The 19,707-nt window shown below is 41.1% G+C and overlaps 1 protein-coding gene across 1 annotated transcript in view; it reads right to left on the minus strand.

The window, feature by feature from the left end:
• Positions 1–215: 215 nt before the first annotated feature.
• LOC134368535 (structural maintenance of chromosomes protein 1B-like) overlaps positions 216–19,707 on the minus strand; it is a 74,560-nt gene continuing 55,068 nt past the window's right edge. The window contains exons 19-25 of the mRNA XM_063084971.1: positions 10,640–10,741; positions 7,860–8,016; positions 7,233–7,387; positions 5,871–6,022; positions 3,867–3,936; positions 1,159–1,269; positions 216–317 (exon numbers count right to left, since the gene is read on the minus strand). Coding sequence (XP_062941041.1) covers positions 216–317; positions 1,159–1,269; positions 3,867–3,936; positions 5,871–6,022; positions 7,233–7,387; positions 7,860–8,016; positions 10,640–10,741 — 849 coding nt within the window. The remainder of the gene's footprint in view (positions 318–1,158; positions 1,270–3,866; positions 3,937–5,870; positions 6,023–7,232; positions 7,388–7,859; positions 8,017–10,639; positions 10,742–19,707) is intronic.

Consider the following 19,707-nt stretch of genomic DNA (forward strand, 5'->3'; position numbering starts at 1 on the left):
ACACTCCTTCACTGAAATGAGCTCACAGCCTCTAGCTAGAACAACTCAGATTTTTCCTTAAACGGCACACCAGGTTGGTCCTGCTTGCTCCAGAAGTTTGTTATTCAAGAGCTGTTTGAGTTTCAGAATGGGAACTAAACAACGATTAACCTGACCACTATAGGACTGTCCTGTTTGCTCTTCGAGCTGGCAGGTGCTCAAGGGCACTCTAGTTTCTAATGGGCGTCTCCATGTCTCTTGCTGCTTTGTTGGCCTTCAGGTTCTGGATACTGAGAAAGATCTAGGGTCAAAACTCGGCTGAACATGCAGTCGTCATACTGAAATGGAGAAAAGACAGTTAAAAGCCAGTCCCCATAATAGGGAAAAATACTATTAAAGTAAAATAAGAGCTATTATGAGTCTGGATTCACATTAAAAAGGAAACTCTTTGTACCTAAAAAGGTATCAATTATCTGCATTTATATCACTTGTTTTTTAAAATATTATCTGGTATGAGATTTTCCATATCTCACATGGCATATTTCCAGGTGGTTCCCTAACATTCTGTAAATTAATTTTTATCTTAGCTTAAAGGGAAACTCAGGAAGTAAACCCAACTGCCCCAAAACCAAATGATTTCAATTAGTTGCTGCTCTCCATTAGCTCAGGTAAGTATTGTGGATGGCTTAAGAAAGGTGTATTCACAGGCTAAAAGTTACTATCAACCTGGAACTTGTAGTTGGTTCTTTTGTTTTTTCCTGTGATACTTTTGGAAGATAAATGGTTCTTTGCTCTACCACGGTGAATTTGTTTTTGCTTCAAACATTCAAACATGACAGAAATATGAACTATAATATTAACAGGTTACTCTCTGTAAGTTAATGTGTACTATTATTTTACGAAACAAAACTATTACTATTCTGTAATTTTCAATTTGTTTCTTTCACTTAGGATATATCTTAAATCTCCGTGTACCGTCATAGGTAAATAACTGAATAGTTACTTTTGTGTCTTATTTGATTAAAAAATCATTTCAGCCTATATTTATTTACTGCAGAAGTCAAACGGTATCTGCAAACTTCATTTGGAACTTTTAGTTATAAAAGGAAAGGCCTGCAGCTATAGGAGTACTAAGGTGGGTTTACAGCAGTTTCTCCTCTCCCCGTAATTGAGCTTTACCACTGGATAGACGCCTATTAGCGCATTAGCTCTGGAATAGAACTCTTCTTTTAAGGAAATGATGATCATCTGACACTGTTCTTGAGTCTGCTCTTTGATGTAACTTGATACCTGGGTGGAAATAAAAAGCACATATTTTGTCAGCAAGGAAAGGCCTTGTTTGGACTTTGGGGACAGTGATTCTGCATGTCTCTGAGTCTGCCCATTTTAGGTGATAAGGCACTCACTTGCCTCTCTGGTAATTCAGTAAATCCACCACAATTGCAGACATGGAAATAGTTTAGATTCTAAAATATAAGAGGTAAGTAAAAAAAAATAAACTTCATTAAACCTGTGATCTAAAACTTTAAGAATATATTTTTTTTAAACTTGAATATTTTAAAGAATACAGCTCTAACTTGAGATACTGTCATGTGAATCAGCCTTTATAATGAGACATTTTATGAGTGAAGAAGAACTGGTATTTAAACTTCCAACGTCCTATTTTGCCAACTCAAACCCTGAAGATGGGAAATACACAGCAATTCAGTACGTATCCATAATCCAGTCATTTTGTTAGAGGTGAACTTCGGCTCCTTCAGGAAGCTCAATTCCAAAAGGAAACGAGAATATGAGCAAAATATAATGGACAGAAATGAGCCTCAGTGAACAAACTACTTACAGCTTGGAGAACGACAGAGAAGAACTTAGACTCCCAGGAGCAACAGTCTAATGATACTTGCCCCCTCCCTAGACCTCTCTGACGCCTGGAGTGGGTCTGTGTGTGTATCGGTCCTGGCTGCATCCCAGACACTGGAAACAAGCTTTGGAAGCAGGAACAGCAGTTTCATTTGAGGAGTGAGTCATGAGCTAAGGTGAATGATGAGCGAGGAAGGAAACTGTTCTCGGGAAAGAGGCTGAATTCACAGAAGGAACTCCAGCATTAGAGGCAACTAACTAATCGTAGCTACTATGATGCAGGGCTGAAAAAAAGGCTTGGGGTAGTGATAGGAAAAGAAGAGGAGAGAGAATGCAAAGATGTACGGCATGCATTTTGCTTGGAGAGTTACCTATTATAAAAGTCGGGCACCCTGATCACAAGGAGGAGTGGAGGCTGCTTCATAGTTGCTCATAGTACATAAGCGCTCACACTCAATTCAGCAACGGAGTGTCAGGATCATAAATCTCAAAGGGATAATGGAAACTAAGAGGTTTTAATACATAGGATAGGTGCTAATGGGAGTCTTAAGTAAGGCCTAGTCCCTGGAGATGTCACCAATGTGAACATCTAAATTTTGCTAAAAGATGTGGATACCTTAAATGCAACCAAAAAATAAAAGCAGCAGTCCACAAAGATTTCCTGCTCCACAGAATATGGGATACAAAGTACCAAAATTAACCTTCTAAGGGGAGATTTCTCCTAAATGGGTCAGGCCATGGAGTCCAGTCAGCTGATGCAGACTGCTGTCATTCAAGAGAGACAAACCAGGACTTTCTCTTGCTCATGTTTTCTTCTTCCCCCAGTTACCATGAAGTTTCTGGCATAGACTTTTTGTGTGGTGTGGAGTTCATGTGGTATCCTTGTGTATCCTGTGCCATTTTTAAAAAGGAGAGTCCTAGAAAGATTTGAGTTAGGTGAATACAACTTGGGAAATGCTGAGAGACTACATTCATGCCATAAGAAGGGATCTCAGGCTGCAGCTTGGCAATGCCCCGTGACTCGCCCAGGCATCTCAGGAGTGAATCAACAGAGAAAGAAATCACGGAGGTCAGCTTCAGAGGCACAGAACCCACTGGGCAGCACCCTAAGATGGAAAATAGCCAAGCTCACAAAACTAGGTTATAAAACAGAATGCCAATTTACAAGTAAGTAATGAGAACTGTATCTGCCAGCATGACCAGGACAGCCTTCTTGTAAGCAGCCATAAATGCAAAGCCCAGTCTGGAAGGTGGGTGGGCCTGGAATCAGAATCAGGACAGTCTAATTTATCCACCTCCAAAAATGGATGGCCCTGGCAGTAGGACCATGATACTGCAAGTCTGCAGGTTGGAGCTGTCCCTGCTTTGGGCAGTGATGGGCACTGCCAGGGTCTGCCTTTGTCCTTTGTTCATGTTCCATGGCTGACCCCATTCTCCTTTCCCAGATTCAATCTAATTACAGTCAAGCTGTGTGAGCTGCGAGCCTGGGTCTTTAGGTGGCTCTGTATAATCAACCCATTGGTCTTCGAATGCTGCCTAAAATTTCACTGGCAAGTTAAACTGTTACCTTAGCTCCCTCACTGTCTCAAATACTGAAAACAGGATCACGCCCAAGTAAGTTTTGATAAAATTGGGGAGGTAGAATTTTATTTAGTGCTGCTATTCACAGACTTTATTAAACAACTAATTTGGTCCATGAGATAAACCCTGTGCCCTGCTATTAGCTGCCCTCTAGTTCTCAATATCTAGATTTGGGAGAAGCAAGTTCTGGCGGTAGTAATGCTGTTGATAGAGCACAGTGATCCTCATCTGACTTCTGTGTTGATTTCCTATCAAATCTTGAGGGACCCCTAAATCTATAATGAAAACAATCACCTTGTTTTTAGATATTTAACTCAGATTTTTAAAGTATTGATTTTTATTCAGCAATTATCATTGCTTGTCCCACAACCCCGTTTGGTCAAGGTAAACTGCCTTCTGACTGCAATTATAGATATTGTATTGAAAATTAAAAGCAGAAAGAAACTTACTTTGCCAATATTAGTATTGTCCAGGACTGCGTCCACTTCATCTAAAACAAAGAATGGAGCAGGCCGAAAACTAGAAAAAAACAGTAAAGCAAGTTACAATTTTCTATCTGTTTTACAAAGACCTGGAGGAAAGCATTAACAACATTATTCAGAATAAGACACATCCTTTTGGATACTTTTGTCTAGGTAATCAATGACCTTTATGCTGCTAAATCCAGTGCTCATCCTGTGCGACCTATGCAAGGAATACTCAGTCATCCCTGCTCCTTGAAACACTAGGATGACACAGTCTGCTGCCCTCACCCACTGCTCCCTCTGCATCTCTTCTGCTAACACTTCATCTCTCTGACCTTGAACATGGCCGTGCCCTCAGGGCTCAGGGTTTAGTGCTCTCTGGTCTCTAATTAACTCCCTTGGTGATTTCATCTGGTCTCAAATTTTTAAATACCATCGAAATACTGACAGCTCCCAGTACTTCTACCAATCGTTCTGAACTCTTGCCTCACATGTCCAGCTGCTTACTCAACAATTCCTCATCGGGGTCTAACAAACATCTCACACTCATCCAAAATCAAACTCCTTACCTGCCCTTCCAAAACTACTCCCTCTTGTAGTAAGCTGCCTCTTACTGGCAGCTCTTATCACTCTAGTTGATTAGGCCAAAATCCATGGAGTCATCTGAGTCCTTCACACTCCACGCCCTGTCTGTTAGTAAGTTCTGCCAGCTCAAACTTCTGTTCTCATCCTGGTCCTACCCATCACCATCTTTCACCTTGTCACAATAGTTTTCAAACCTTGTGTCTGCCAGTGCTGCATAAAGCCTATCTTCACACATGCCAGGCTCACTCTGGCCTCAGGGCCTTGGCACTTGCTGCTCCTCACATCTAGAACATTCTTCCCGTAGCTATGTACAACTTGCTCCCATAATTCCTTCAAATCACTGCTCAAATGTTACCTTTTCAAACAGGCCTTCCTGAAACTCTTTAATACCTCAAACCCTTCTATGCTACTCACTATCTCCATTTCCTACTTTTTTTTTTTTTTTCCCTCTATAGGACTTGTGATTTTCTAATATTCTCTATATAAGAGAATTAGTTTACTAATATAGCCGATTTATTATCTGTCTTCCCCAACTAAAATGAAGTATCTCTGAGGCAGGCATTTGGTTTTGTTCGCAGCTGTCTCCCCAGTGTCTGCAATAGCACCTGGCGCACAGTAAAGAGTTATTAAATATTGTTTAATAAGTGGATGGGGGCGCCACCTAGTGACGGTCTTATTCTGCCAAGATTCCTTGTTCAGGACCTGCCTCCTGCTCTCCCAGAGTCCCCCTGCCATAACGGTCTTTTCTCCCTTTCCTGTGGTGACCTATTCCTTTTCCTTCTTGAGACCAGTGAAGAATGGTTGTCACACTCCTGTATATGTTCCTGGTCATGGAAATAGAGAGGCAGCATCGTCTACGGCTCAGATCTTCGTCTAATGCTGTGAATGGTGAAAGCTATTATTTGCCTTAATTTTAGTTAACTTTTTGTTTCTTGATTTATTTTACAAAGAAACAGTATCACCATCATCAGAGGAAATAAGGAGGTTAAATACTTTTTGAAAGAAATACTTATCTTACCATTCTTTACTAAACAGCAGATCTCTGAATATGGACTAGGAAAATAATGTACAAGTTGGACTTTTTGTTTGTTGTTTTTGTTTCCTGGCAATCCTGATGTCACATTTGGCCATTCAAAATATTTTTCTTTCTTTTCTATAAAGCTGGAATATAGCAACTATTGATAACAGAAACTGAATAAAAATCTGTCAGAGACTGAACTCTCTCTTAGATTTGCTGTCTACATTGTTGCAGGCCTAAAGCATAACTTGAATTGTCTGGCTGAAGAAGAGTTTCATATCACATTAGTAAATATTAATGAAGACAAATAGTCAATACGTCTTTTATAAGATGGTCTGCTTGGTTTCTGCCCTTACACAAAACTGATTAGCTTGTTGTGGCCTTACCTGTGCACAGCAAACAGGAGAGCCAAAGCTGCCACACACTTTTCTCCCCCCGACAAATTGTCCATCGGCATAAATCGTTTCCCTGGTGCTATGCAGTTATAGCTAATTCCCTCCAAGTAAGGTTCTTCAGGGTTCTCCGGGCTAAGAAGTGCCTGAAATGCATTTTAGTTATTTAGCAACATTAGAAAAGCAACCAGTAAATTTCAACTTGGGGTTGCCACAGAGTTTAAATGCGAAACATTCTATTGGTTAGGTTTTCCTCAATTAAAAAAAAAAATTAAAGATGACCGGTAAGGGGATCTTAACCCTTGACTTTCTGTTGTCAGCACCACGCTCTCCCAAGTGAGCCAACTGGCCAGCCCAAGGTTTTCCGCAATTTTGATGTAAAAATATCAATGCCTGTAAGTAATGGATTTAGTTCTACACGTAATCACAGGCAACAGGGTTGTCTGGGTAGAGGAAAGAGGGAAAACATCCTAACATGTACAAGGATCAGGCCTTGCCACCAGACAGCCATTCAAACCTCTGCAGCATATGCCTTTGTCTTAAAAAAAAAAAAAAAAAAAAAAGTATTCAATTCACTCACTGGTTTATTTATCAAATATTTATTGAATGTCAGTTGTGGGTCAGGCACTGTTAATAAAGAGATGATTCCTGTTCTCAAGGAGTTAATGGGTTTATTTTAATCTTACTTTACTGAAAATTAGTATGTTATTTTCAGTTGAAATTCAAAATATCTGATCCAGGACCAAATCTCAGTCATTAAAAAAAAAAAAAAGAGAGAGAGAGAGAGAGAGAAAACAAAAGCAGAGCAGGTAGTAAGTCCTGACCTACATCTTTATTCCACACTCAATTCCACAAGTATTTAGTATGGAAATTTATAATACAGTGGGTGGTTACAGCACAGAAGCTGTCATTAAAGGGACATATGTGGATTCGAATCCTACCTTTAGTTCTTTCCCTCTCACTTGTTACTCTGTTCGACTTCACAAATCAACTGTTTTCCCTAGGTCTTCTACATGACCCTACCTTTACCATAGAGACCTACAGTTTTATAACATCAAATTAGTACCAGACAACAGGATTTCAGAACTCAAGAGAACTTGGAAACCAAATGATCTAACCCATTCACTTTTTTAGATGAAGAGACAGGCCCAGAGTTCTGTCTAGGTTGGCCAGTCTAGAGTGAATGGGATCTAAAAACAGGTCATTAGAGAACCAATCTTCATGAATTGACTTTGCCCTGTAAGCAAGTCACTCAAATAATGTGGCAGTGTTTGTTTATTTCCCACCAGAAAAAAAAAAAAAACACTGTCAATAATACAAAATTACCACTAGTATTTTGAGGTGAAAAATACATACTTGGGCACTGTCGTTTCTGCAGAGCTTCTTGTAGATTTGATCAACTGAGATTAAGACGTGCTCAAAACACTGGCTGAAAAGATCGTATCTTCTTTTTTTCACCTGTTCAAACTCTTTCCTACACATTCTGGCTTCCTTTCTGCTGGCCTCAAAAACTAAGAGAGAATAAATGTTCTTTATTTTGGAAATCACTGAGGGGACTTCTCTTATTTAGACTTTAAAGCATAAAATACTTTTAAAATTAGATTTCGAGTTTGGTTGTCTCCAGTAAATCTACCTTCAAAATACCTCAATTATAATTAAGGCATGGCTTTTACAATTGATGAGCCCTTTTTCTAATAGGGATAATTTCTAAATAATATTGACAAGTTCTAACAAGTATTTAATGAATTTTACTGGTATTAAAAAATCTGTTCTAAAATAACCAATAAACATGTTTTAAATTAACAATTTTTCAAAAAGGAAGCAATTAGTGATTCAGTATTAAAAGCACACATTAAGACAACAGAGGTAAATATATATAATAAAAAAAGAGAAAAGCAGAATCTGTGTGGGATTGTTGGCAAGTTTTAAAGAAATCATAACACCCGTGAATATGATCTTATTAACAGCTAAATGCAATTTCACCATCTGTGGATTCTTTCAACTTGTCTGTGACAGTCTTTAAGTTCTCCTGGGCTCGTAGGTTTGGGGCTGCTGTCTTGTACAGAACATCTTCCTGGGATGCTATTTGCTGCAGTAGGAATCTAAGGTGGGCCCCGACTTCTTTATCAGTTTGTAGAGCCTATTATTGGCAAAGAACAACAGTGATTGTCATGCCTTTTACATCCAGATTGCTAAGGCAAGGCACACATGCAGGGCCCTTCACCATCTGGCCCTACCAGCTCCCTCTGCGCAGCAACCTCCCCGAAGCCCTCTCTGAGCCTGGAGCTGCAGTCGCACCACAGTGTTTGTAGCTTCCTGAGATGGCTGTGTTGAGTCTGCTGTGCTCTTTTATGGCTCTAGTGTTGTATATGCTACTCTCTTGGAATGCACCTTACCTTCTTATTTGTTAAATTGGCTAAAAAGCACCAATTTGTATATCACCTTTCTTTACTCTTTTGATAAAACTATTGATCATCTACTATGAATTAGACATTGAGGATTCGATGAGGGAAACTGTCATCTTTGCCTTTAAAGGGCTCACAGGGTAGTCAGAAATATAAACTGGCATTTACAACAGGGTGAAAAGACCACTAACAGGGCAAGCATAGGCACTACGGGGCAGAGAGAGATCCAGCCCAGCTAGAGCAGGTGACAGCCTGAAACCTGAATGGTGAATAGAACAAACTCAAGGGAGGAGGGAAGAGAAAGTGTGTCACATGCCCTTCCAGGAAAACTTTCTTCACCTCCCAAAGAGGGTTAATTAATACATGGTAAAGGTGACATTTTAAATCACTGGGAAGAGAATATTTGAAAAATGCTGGTGAGTAAATTAGTTAACTTGGGCCTTTTTAAAAAATAGATTCTTAACTCATACCATAAACAAAAATAAATTTCAGATGAATTAAAGAGGTAAATGAAAACAAAAGAAAACCATAAACGGGAAGAAAATGTTTACTCAGTAATGAGGTGGGAAAGGACTTTCTAAATAAAAAAGCAAAAGGAGAAAGCACTAAATAGAAGACTACAGAGAAGACAAACACTTCTTTCTGATTGCCAAAAGGTGCCACAAATACAATCAAAGAGTCCAGCAAATCTAATGAAACATATTAACAACATATGAAGTGAAAAGATGTGTTGGGTATCGCTCCTCAGCATCCACTCTCACTTATTCTTTTCCATCACAGCCCATGCTTTTGACCAGGTAGGCCCATCTCTGCCTCATAGATCCCAGGTAGTAGATAGGGGTGGGCCTGCTTGGTCTAAGGCAGAGACTACCGCCCCCTCCCTCACAGTGATTGGCTCAGAAAGGAACATGTGACTCCATTTAGGCCACTGGGATGAGAAGACTATTACTGGGGCTTGGTAGGAAGAACTGTTCTTCAGTCCTGGAACAGCACTACTACAGAAGGCAGCCTCTCTCCTCTGAAGGTTGTGGCTGTGGGGGGAAAGCGAAGACTGGCTGCAGTATTTTGACCTCATGAGAAATGAGCCAGAGCTGCTTAATTAAGGGACTGTGAAGCTGGATTGCAGGTCTTTGCTCTGCAGCTTTGGAGCAATGGCTACACTATCACCTTCGGTACTCTGGAGAAGCCCCAGTACCTACAGGGGGTACTACATTGGCACACTGATAGGGCAAGTTCAGGGTGCTGGATTTGGCTACTTTTGTTATTGCAGGACTTCTCAACCTGACCACAGAAACTTTTCTTTGGCTAGACATGTCATGGTACTAGTGTTCTGCAGAATACACAGAGACATGATGATACAAACATTAGAAAAGTAAATTATTTCCTGCCATTTTATGATACTGTGATATAATAAATATATCTCTGGTCTTTGTCCTGAATCCTGGCACAGAGTTTCTAAAACCCTTGGAATTTCCTGAGTGACAGCGGTGAGAGGAGCATTTTTCATTATTCATAATAAGCCCCTTTCCAACAAGCCAGAGTTTATGTTGATGAGCTGACTCTTGGAGGATGGGGACTGGTTGCCAGAGGAACCAACTTCAGCCTCTCCTTTCTGGGGAGGGGAGAGAGGCTGAAGATTGAGTATATAATCACCAGTGACCAGTGATTTACTCAATCATGGCTACATAGTGAAGCTTCCACAGAATCCCCAAATAATGTGGCTTGAACAGCTTCTGGGTTGGTGAACACATGGAGATGCTGGGAGGGTGGTGAACCTGGAGGGGGTATGAGAGAGGACATGGAAACTCTGCATCCCTCTCCCATACCTGGTCCTATGCATCTCTTCTATTTGGCTGTTCTTGAGTTGTATTGCTTTGTGATAAACCAATAAATGTAAATAAAATATTCCCCTGAGTTCTCTGAATCACTCTAGCAAACTATCAAACCTAAGGAGGTGGTGGGATCCCCCGATTGGTCAGAAGTCAGTTGGTCAGAAGTAGGGGAGGCCGGACTTGTAACTGGTGTCTGAAGTGTGAGCAGTCTTGTGGGACTTAGCCCTTAACTTGTGGGATCTGATACTAAGTCCAGGCAGATAGTGTTGGAATTCACCTGAATCGTAGAATGCCAAGTTGGTATTCAGAGAATCAGAGAATTGCTTGGTATGGAATAAACCCAAATATTTCATGTCAGAAGTGTTGTGAGTATAGAAAAACTGTTTTGTCCTTTGTATATTTCAAAAACCATTAGGGGAATCTACTTCAAAAAGAAAAACTCTATCATCGAAATGTCTTCCTGTGATATTTAAATAATATATTCAATATTACTATGAGTTAGAAACAATGGACATCGTTCAATTACCTTCAAATCCTCACTTAGAGAGCTGTAGTCTATTTCAATGGCTTCTTCTTTTTCATAGACATCATCACCTGTTGCCTGCATACTTTCTGCTTCAGTTCCCAACTGAAAAACATGTGAAACTGCTTTCTGAAATGGTGATCTCTATTCATCTGTCAGTCCCCAGCCCTCCAGTTGCTTGTCAACTCATTCAGATTAAAAGCTAACAATGGAGGCCTTCAAGGCCATGATGACCTGGGCCCTGGTCCCCTTCTAATTTCATCACGCACCAGTGTCCCGTGATCACTCTGCTCCAACCACACAGGCCTTCTTGAGCACAGCAGGCACACGCCCACCTCGGGGCTGGCACACTGCCCTCTGCCTGGACAACCTCCCCTAGATGTCTGCACCACTTTGGGTTTCACCTCCTCTCCTCGCTGGCTGCCTTCAGGCCACCCCTGGTCTCTCCACCTAAAACAGCAAATTCCTCCCCACCAACACCGTATATTCCCTTTCCTCCTTTATTTTTCTCTTTAGCATGTATCAACACCTCACACACAAATATTTTACTTGTCATTTTGTCTGTATGTCTCTCCCCCACCAGAATATGAGAGAGGATTTTTAACCATTGTGTTCACTGCTCTATTCTTAGTGCCTAGTGCAATGACTGACAAAATATACTTCTATTTCCATGTATGTGACTCTCTGAACGAAGGAAGGAATAGCAAAGAAGAAACAAACGAGTACTTCTTCAGCTGCAGGCTGGCCTCAGGCCAAAACCAAGAATCACAAATTAACAGGGGGAAAAACAAACAAACAAAAAAAACACCTCTTTTGTAGATATTCTCAGCTAAAACAAACTCAATGAAACTACTTTTGGAATTAAGTCTACATTTTATGGAATACATGTATGTTAAAACAGCTCAAACAGAAGTTGAACTTGAATACAAAATGTATCGTTGAAGCCTAAATCTCATGATTATTTTTTATGTGATTCGACATCGTCTTGTATTAAACTTCTATGAAAGTCATCTGGTGCCTTGCTACTCAAAGTGTGGTCAGTGGGCTAGCGACAGCAGGCCTCACCTGGTGGCTGTTAGAAATGCAGACTCCTGGGCAACAAGATTCCCAGGTGCTTCCCCAGCACATTACGATTTGGGAACCAGTCATCTAGTAAAGTCTCCCCCACAATATAAGAATCTTCTATGAGAACCCTGGCAGGTGAAAGTAACATACCCTCTGTCTGAACACCTCCAACAGAAGGCGAATGTCAGGTTCTACCTCACAAGTGTTGTAAGACAATACTCCTACAACAATTGTAAGACAATCATTTTAAACTAGTGATCACTGTTCAACCATCAGGAGAGAGACAACTCATATCTAATGCTGTTTTATTTGGGGCTTTGTAGAATATCTCGTACAGCATCACTATTACACCACCTCCACTAGATGTGCTTATGAAATTCCAATCAGGGAACTCACCAGGAGAGGCCCTCTATCTTTCTACTAGCAAGAGGCCTCTACTCTCCAAATCTAGTGCTCTCCTCAGGACCAGAAAGAACAAGTGTGGTCCACATGAGAGACCTTCACCTATTTGAAGAGAATCAGCGTATTCCCCAAGCCTTCACTTCCCAACATGACCTGGTCTAGGTTTTCTTCACTATCCTGGACTTTGAAAAGCATCATGAGTGAATGCAATATTCCACTGTAGCCTCACTAGCACAAAGCCGAGAAGTATCTTTTTTTAAAAATAGACTTTATTTTTTTAGAGCAGTTTTAGGTTCACAGCAAAGTTGAGAGGAAGGTTACAGGGGTATCCCACATACCCCCTGAACCACACATGCACGGCCTTCCCCACTGTCATCTCCCACCACAGTGGTGCATTTGTGACAAGTGATGAACCTACACTGACACATCGTAATCGCCTAAAGTCCAAAGTTTTCATTAGCATTTGCTCCTCTTATTGTACCTTCTATGGGTTTATATACATGCATAACAACATGTAGCCACGGTAAAGGTATCAGACAGAGTAGTTTCACTACCCTAAAAATCTTCTGTACTCCATCTGTTTATCCTTCACTCCTGGGAACCAGCGATCTTTTTACTGTCTCCATAGTTTTGCCTTTTCTGGAATGTCATATGGTTGGAATCATACAGTATATAGCCTTTCAGATTGCCTTCTTTCACTTAGAAATATGCATTTAAGTTTCCTCCATGTCTTTTTGTGGCTTGACAGCTCATTTCTTTCTAGTTCTGGATAGTATTCCATTGTCTGAATGTACCACAGTTTATCCATACACCTACTAAAGAATATATTCGTTGTTTCAAAGTTCTGGCAATTATAAATAAAGCTGCTATAAACATCCACGTGCAAGTTTTTGCATGGACATAAGTTTACAGCATCTTTGAGTAAATACCATGTAATGCGACTGCTGGAACATATGGTAAGAGTTTTTTATTTTATTTTTTTTTAAGATGACCCGTACGGGGATCTTAACCCTTGACTTGGTGTTGTGAGCACCACGCTCTCCCAAGTGAGCTAACTGACCATCCCAATATTGGGATCCGAACCCGTGGCCTTGGTGTTATCAGCACCACACTCTCCCAAGTGAGCCATGGCTGGCCCAATAAGAGTATTTTTACATTTGTAAGAAACTACCAAAATATCTTCCAAAGTGTCTGTACCATTCTATGGATTTCTGCAATGAAAGACAATTCCTCTTGCTCCACATCCTCGTCAGCATCTAGTTTTTGTCAGTGTTCTGGATTTTGGCCATCCTAATAGGTGTGTCGTGGTGATTTTGGCCATTCTGATAGGTGTGTAGTGGTGTAGGTGCGTAGCCATCTGCATATCTTCTTTGGTGAAGTGTCTGTTTAGGTCTTTGGTCCAGTTTTTAATCAGGTTGTTTTCTTATTTTTAGATTTTAAGAGTTCTCTATATATTTTTTTCTTTTCTTTTAAAGTTTTAACTTTATTTTACTCACTTTTACTTTTATTGTGATAAAATATACAAAACATAAAATTACCATTTTAGCCACTTTAAACTGTACAGTCCAGTGGCGTTATGTGCAATCACACTGTTGTGCAACCATCACCACCGTCCATCTCCAGAACTTTTCCATCATCCGCACTGAAATTCTGCATCCATTAAAAACAACTTCCCACACCCTCTTCCCCTCAGTCTGTTGACCACTACTCTACCTGCTGACTCTGTGAATTTGTTGACTCTTCTAGGTACTTCATATATGTGCAATAATACAATATTTGTCTTTTTGGGTCTGGTTCATTTCACTGAGCATAAGGTCTTAGAGGTTCATCCGTGCTGTAGCATTGTATCAGTACTTTATTCTTTTAAATTTTTATTTTTTAATTTTAACACTTATTTCTACATCTTTATAGGGTACAATGTGGTGTTTTAATACAGGCACATACTGTACATTAATTCACTTAGGGTAAGTAGCTTAGCTGATGGAGTTTGGATGTGTTGTCCCCTCCAAAACTCATGTGGAAATCTGATCTCCAGTGTGGCAGTGATGGAAACTGATTGAGTCATGGGGGTGGATACCTCATGAATGGATTCATGCTCTCCCTGGAGGAGGGGGGAGTAATGAGTGAGTTCTCGCTCTATTAGTTCCTGCGAGAGCTTTTTCTTTAAAGGACCCTGGCACCTCCTCTCTCTCTCTCTCTTGCTTCCTCTCTCGCCATGTGATCTGCTTGTACCCGCCGGCTCCCTGCCACTTTCCACCATGAGTAGAAGCAGCCTGAGGCCCATGCCAGATACAACTGTCCCAGAATCGTAAGCCTAATAAACCTCTCTTCTTTATAAATTACCGTTTCACGTATTCTGTTATAGCAACACCAAACGGACTAAAACAAGAGCTTTGTACCTGTTAATCTACCAGTCCCCTCCACCACACTCACCCCCACCCTCCCTTCCTCCTGAGCCTCTGGTAACCAATATTCTACTCTCTACTTCTAAAAAAAATCACAGTTTTTTAGCTTCCACATACGTGGTGTTTGTTTTTCTGTGCCTGGCTTACTTCGCTTAAAATGATGGTCTCCAGTTCCACCCATGTTTGCTGCAGATGACAGGATTTCATTCTGTTTTATAGCTGAATAGTATTCCATTGCACATATATACTATAGGTTTTTTTAATCCATTCATCTGTTGATGGGCATTCAGGTAGATTCCATCTCTGCTAGTATTAACAGTGTTTCAATGAACATGGGAGTGCAGATGTCTCTTTGATATATTGGTTTCAATTCCTTTGGGTATATACCCAGTAGTGGGATGGCTGGGCCATAGGTAGTTCAATTTTTAGTTTTCCGAGGAACCTCCATACTGTTTTCCACCACTGAGGTAGTTCCTTTTTCCCCACATCCTTACCAGCATTTGTTATTTTTCTCTCTTTGATAAGAACTATTCTAACTGAAGAAAGCTATCTTGTTGTGATTTTATTTTGCATTTCCCTGATGATTACTGATGTTGGGCATTTTTTCATTTGCCTATTTGCCATTTGTATGTCTTCTTTTGAAAAAGGTCTGTTCGGGTTCTATGCCCATTTTTTAATTTCGTTGTTTTGCTGTTGAGTTACTTATATACTTTAGATATTAGTCCCTTGTCTGATATGTAGTTTGCAAAGACTCTCCCATTCTGTACCTTGTCTCTTCACTTTGTTTATAGTGTCCTTTGTTGTGCAGAAGCTTTTTAGTTTGACGTAGTCCCATTTATCTATTTTTGCTTTAGTTACCTGTGCCTTTGTAGTCTTGTTCTAAAAAGCACCGCCTACTCCCATTTTGTGTAGCATTTTCTCTATTTTCTTCTAAGAGTAGTTTCATTGTTTCTGCTCTTAAGGGCTCAGTGTCTGACAAACCTGTTGTGGGTACCTAGGACTTGGGGTACAGGTTCACATTCTGTAGCAGGGTTAGATATCGACTGCCCACAGCACCAGGATCTGTGGCTGAGGGCCTCCTGACAGCTTGGGCTCCGTTAGCTGTGACTCTGACCCTGGCAGGCTGAGCACAGCACTAGCTCGACTCTGGGGGAAAAAGGGTGCTCTGGAAGTTTGGACCTGGGGAGCAGAGTACAGCTGCAATTTGAGAACCACATCAAATGGGGCTCAGTTGTCACTCAGTTCCCTGGGGATGAGGCACCTTGTAGTGGTGACTCTAGCTCCTGAAAGGGAGGGACTCAGCACTGTCTCAGTCTTCTGAGGCCAGGTGCAGTGGCAGCAAGAACCCAGAATGGAGGGGTGCAGTTTTTCGGGCTTTGGGGGGAAGGGAGCAGCATAGTGCTGACTTCACTCCCTGGGGGAAGGGGTTTCTCAGCAGCTCAGTCTCTAGGTAACGGTCCAGCTGCAGGGATGCAGAGTACCAGAGTTGTCCGGCCCCTAGAACAAGGTGTCTCAGCTCAGCCACTGCTCTGTTTCCCTGGGATGTGAGGCCCTACATCAGCTCAGCCCTGGAATACACAGCTGCTTAGCTCAGCCAAGCAGCTTCTCAACTAAGACAGCAATTCCCAAGGGGCAGTGCCCCCCTTCAGCTCAGTCTGCAGGTGGACTGGGAGGGGTAGTTTAAGATTCCCCCAAAGGGAGTGTGCAGATTTGCAGCTTTAGTTCTAGCATGAGGGTGAGGGCACAGCTACACTTCCCCCTACCCTGGACACCCTCCTGCAACAGTTCCAGTTCTAAAAAGGTGAAGAAGGCTTGTGAGCCACAGAGGGTGGGGTACAGTATCATCTCCTTTACGGAAGCACAACTGTGTAGACTCCAAGCAGCTCCTTCAGCTGGGCTATATTTCAGATTTTTATCAGATATGTCTTTTGCAAATATTTTCTCCAAGTCTGTAGCTTGTCTTTTCGTTCCTTTGATAGTTTCTTACACGGCAGAAATTTTTAATTTTAATAAACTCCAACTTGTCATTTATTTATTTCATGGGGCATGCCTTTGGTGTTGTCTAAAAAGACACCACCAAACACCTTCTTGTTGTTCTCTGAGCTTTCTGGATCTGTGGTTTGATGTCTGACATTAAATTCGGGAAATTCTCAGTCCTTGTTCCCAATATGTCTTCTGTTAGTTTCTTTCTTCTCTTTCTGGTATTCTCTGCTTACACCGTTTGCAGCTCTTCCACGATTCCTGAATATTCTGTTCTGTTTTTATTCTTTTCTTTTTTTTTTCTTTTTATTGAATCAATTGATTATACATATTTGGGGGATTCGACATTGACATTTGTTGATCAAATCAATATTACTAGCATATATATTGTTACAAATCATACTTATTCTTTATACCCCTTGTTCAATCTCTCCCCCTTACCCTCTCCCTCTACCTCCCCCCTCTAATTACCCTAGATTTCTTCTTTCCTTCTGAAAGAGTAATGGTTACTCTGTTGATTTGTTACCTAGATGATCTATCCAATGCTGAGAGGTGTGTTCAGGTCCCCCAGTATTACTGTAGAGCAGATGCTTCTTCTGTCACTATGGAATAAGCTTTGTGGACAGAGACAGCCTCTTCTTTTCTTTGGTCTCTGCTGGTGACTCTCCTTGTGTCAATGCACTCCAAAGGCTGGCAGACCATCTGCATTGTGGTTGTGGCATCTAGCCGCTTTTGTGGCAGCCATGGTTATTGTGGAGGCTGTAGTGGGCTACCCACATGGAAGTGATGTTTTTGGCATGCTTACCTAGTTGGTGGTGACGATGGTGGTGTGCCTGGTTGTGGAAGGGGGTCTGGTCCGAGGTTCCATGCCTTAGGACCCTGAGTGGGTCCCGTGGCACTGGCAGTTTGCCTGGTTGTGGGAGGAGGGTCCCTGTCCTGTTTTTGTTTTTTTTTTCCAGTCTTTTTTCTCCTCACATTTTAGTTTTGAAGGTTTCTATGGAGATATCTTCATGCTCAGAGATATCCTTTTCTCAGCCATGTCCAACCTATTAATAAGCCCACCAAAAAAGTTCTTCATGTGTTTTTGGCCTGTAGCATTTCTTTATTGTTCTCTTAGATTTTCCATCTATTATGGATTGAACTGTGTCCTCCCAAAATTTAATGTATTGGAGGCTTAGTCCCCACTGTGAAAGTGTTAAGAGGGTGGGAAATCCTATTATGATAATTGAGAGGTGGGGCCTTGAAGAGGTGAGTAGATTCTGAGGACCATGTCTAGAGAATGGACTAATAAATGTGGTTGTAGGCATGGTTCTGAGAGCTTTAACAGGAGAGCATATGACAAGTTCTCTCTCTCAGCCGTTTTCTGCCATGTGAGAATGCTGAATTGTTGTAAAGCCATCACTGAAGACCCTCACCAGATGTGTTCCCTGGACTTTGGACTTCCCAGCTGGAACTGTAAGCAATACATTTTGTTTCCTTATAAATCATCCAGTTCCAGGTGTTTTGTTAAAAGCAACAGAAAGAGACTAACATACCATCTCTCTGCTTACACTGCCCACCTGATCTTTCTGGTTGTCTACCTTTTCCATTAGATTCCTTAGCTTATTAATCCCAGTCATTTTACGTTCCTGGTCTGGAAATTCCAAGACCCCTGCCATATTTGATTCTGGTTTTGATGACAGTTCCATTTATTCAAACTGTATTATTTGCCTTTTAGTATGTCTTGGACTTTTGTTCTTGATAGTCAAACATGATGTACTGGGTAAAAGGAACTGCTGTAAACAGGACTTTAGCAATTCGGTGGTGAGGTTTGTGGGGAGGAGAAGCATTCTACACTCCTATGATTAGGTCTCAGTTTTTACAAGCTTGTGTCCATAGACTGAACTTCACAAGTGTTTCTCAGTTATTTTTTTCCCCTTAGGTGGAACAGGGTGGCTAGAGTTGACTGGAGCTGGGTATTTCCCTTCCCTCAGAGGGATCAGGCACTAATATAAAACCCCAGAAGGTTAGGCTCTGGTTAAATAGTTTCACTTGTGGGCAGACCTTAAACATAATGGAATTCTGTGGCTATCAGAATGGTTCCTCTCCTCCTCCCCCTGCCTTAAGCATAAGGGGATTTTTCTCTGATATTCACAATGCCTGGGTCCCCTGAAACCAGACTTTTTTCTCTTTTTATCTCTTAGGCTGGTCCACACTGAACCTCCAGCAATTCAGAAACTACAGTTTAGGTTTTCCTATCCCAGTAGCACTCGTTCCCCATGGAGATTTCTGCTCATGGGTTTCTCCTCTGGTAAAATGTGATGCTGTGTATTCAACTGTCTGTCTCTCCAATTCTTGGGACAGCAATTTGACCTCTGAAGTTACTTCTCTTGAATCTAATAAATTATTGAATTTTCATTTTCTTCAACCTTTTACTTGTTGTTAAGACAGAGTGGCCACTTCCAAGCCTCTACATGCTGAACTGGAAACTGGAAGTCTCACTTTTCTTTTTAGATAATAATTCAATATGAATTCACCTTAAAGTCTTAATTACTATACCTGCTTTGAAATACCTTTCCATAAATATGGAAGTCTTTCATGCTAATAAAGATATAAGTAATTTCACATTGATGGTGGGCATGCTGGAGAATAATTCTGAAGTTTCAGTAACTGAAATAACAATGGGACCAGAACAGCAACACTGTTACTGACCAACATTTATGGAGAAGTCAGTCATTAAAACTGCTTCCTCCTCTATTCCATTCGATAACAAGCCTCTTTTAAATTACCTTGACTTTTAAACAGACATTGTCTTTCTTTCTGTAGTACAATGTGTACTCTTTCTCTGTTCCCACCTACTTATGCTGGTAACAGGACCCTCTTCCCCTCTTTTCACACCTGCAAGAGTGAGTACATGACCCAGATTAAGCCAATCCAAATTCTCGACAAGATTTTTTTGAGAGAGGGCAGGACAAAGTTTTCTGTCCCCTCTAGTCAAAGCCAGTGGTTTACACCTCCAGCTCTGTGGGGAGAGTTGATCTGGGAAAACAAAGCCAATACATACTGAGCAAGAAAGAGCTCTGGCAGCATTCAAGTTCCCGAATTCAGCTATGCGCGAGACCTCCTCCACTCCACCCCATCCCTTTACTCCTACTTTCGTTCTTTCTTTCTTTCTTTTCTTTTTAAATCTTAAAGCTGTTTGAGTTGGGTTTATGACATTTGTGGCCAGGAAAGGGTCTT

This window comes from Cynocephalus volans, chromosome X, assembly GCF_027409185.1.
Source record: "Cynocephalus volans isolate mCynVol1 chromosome X, mCynVol1.pri, whole genome shotgun sequence".
Classification (NCBI taxonomy): domain Eukaryota; kingdom Metazoa; phylum Chordata; class Mammalia; order Dermoptera; family Cynocephalidae; genus Cynocephalus; species Cynocephalus volans.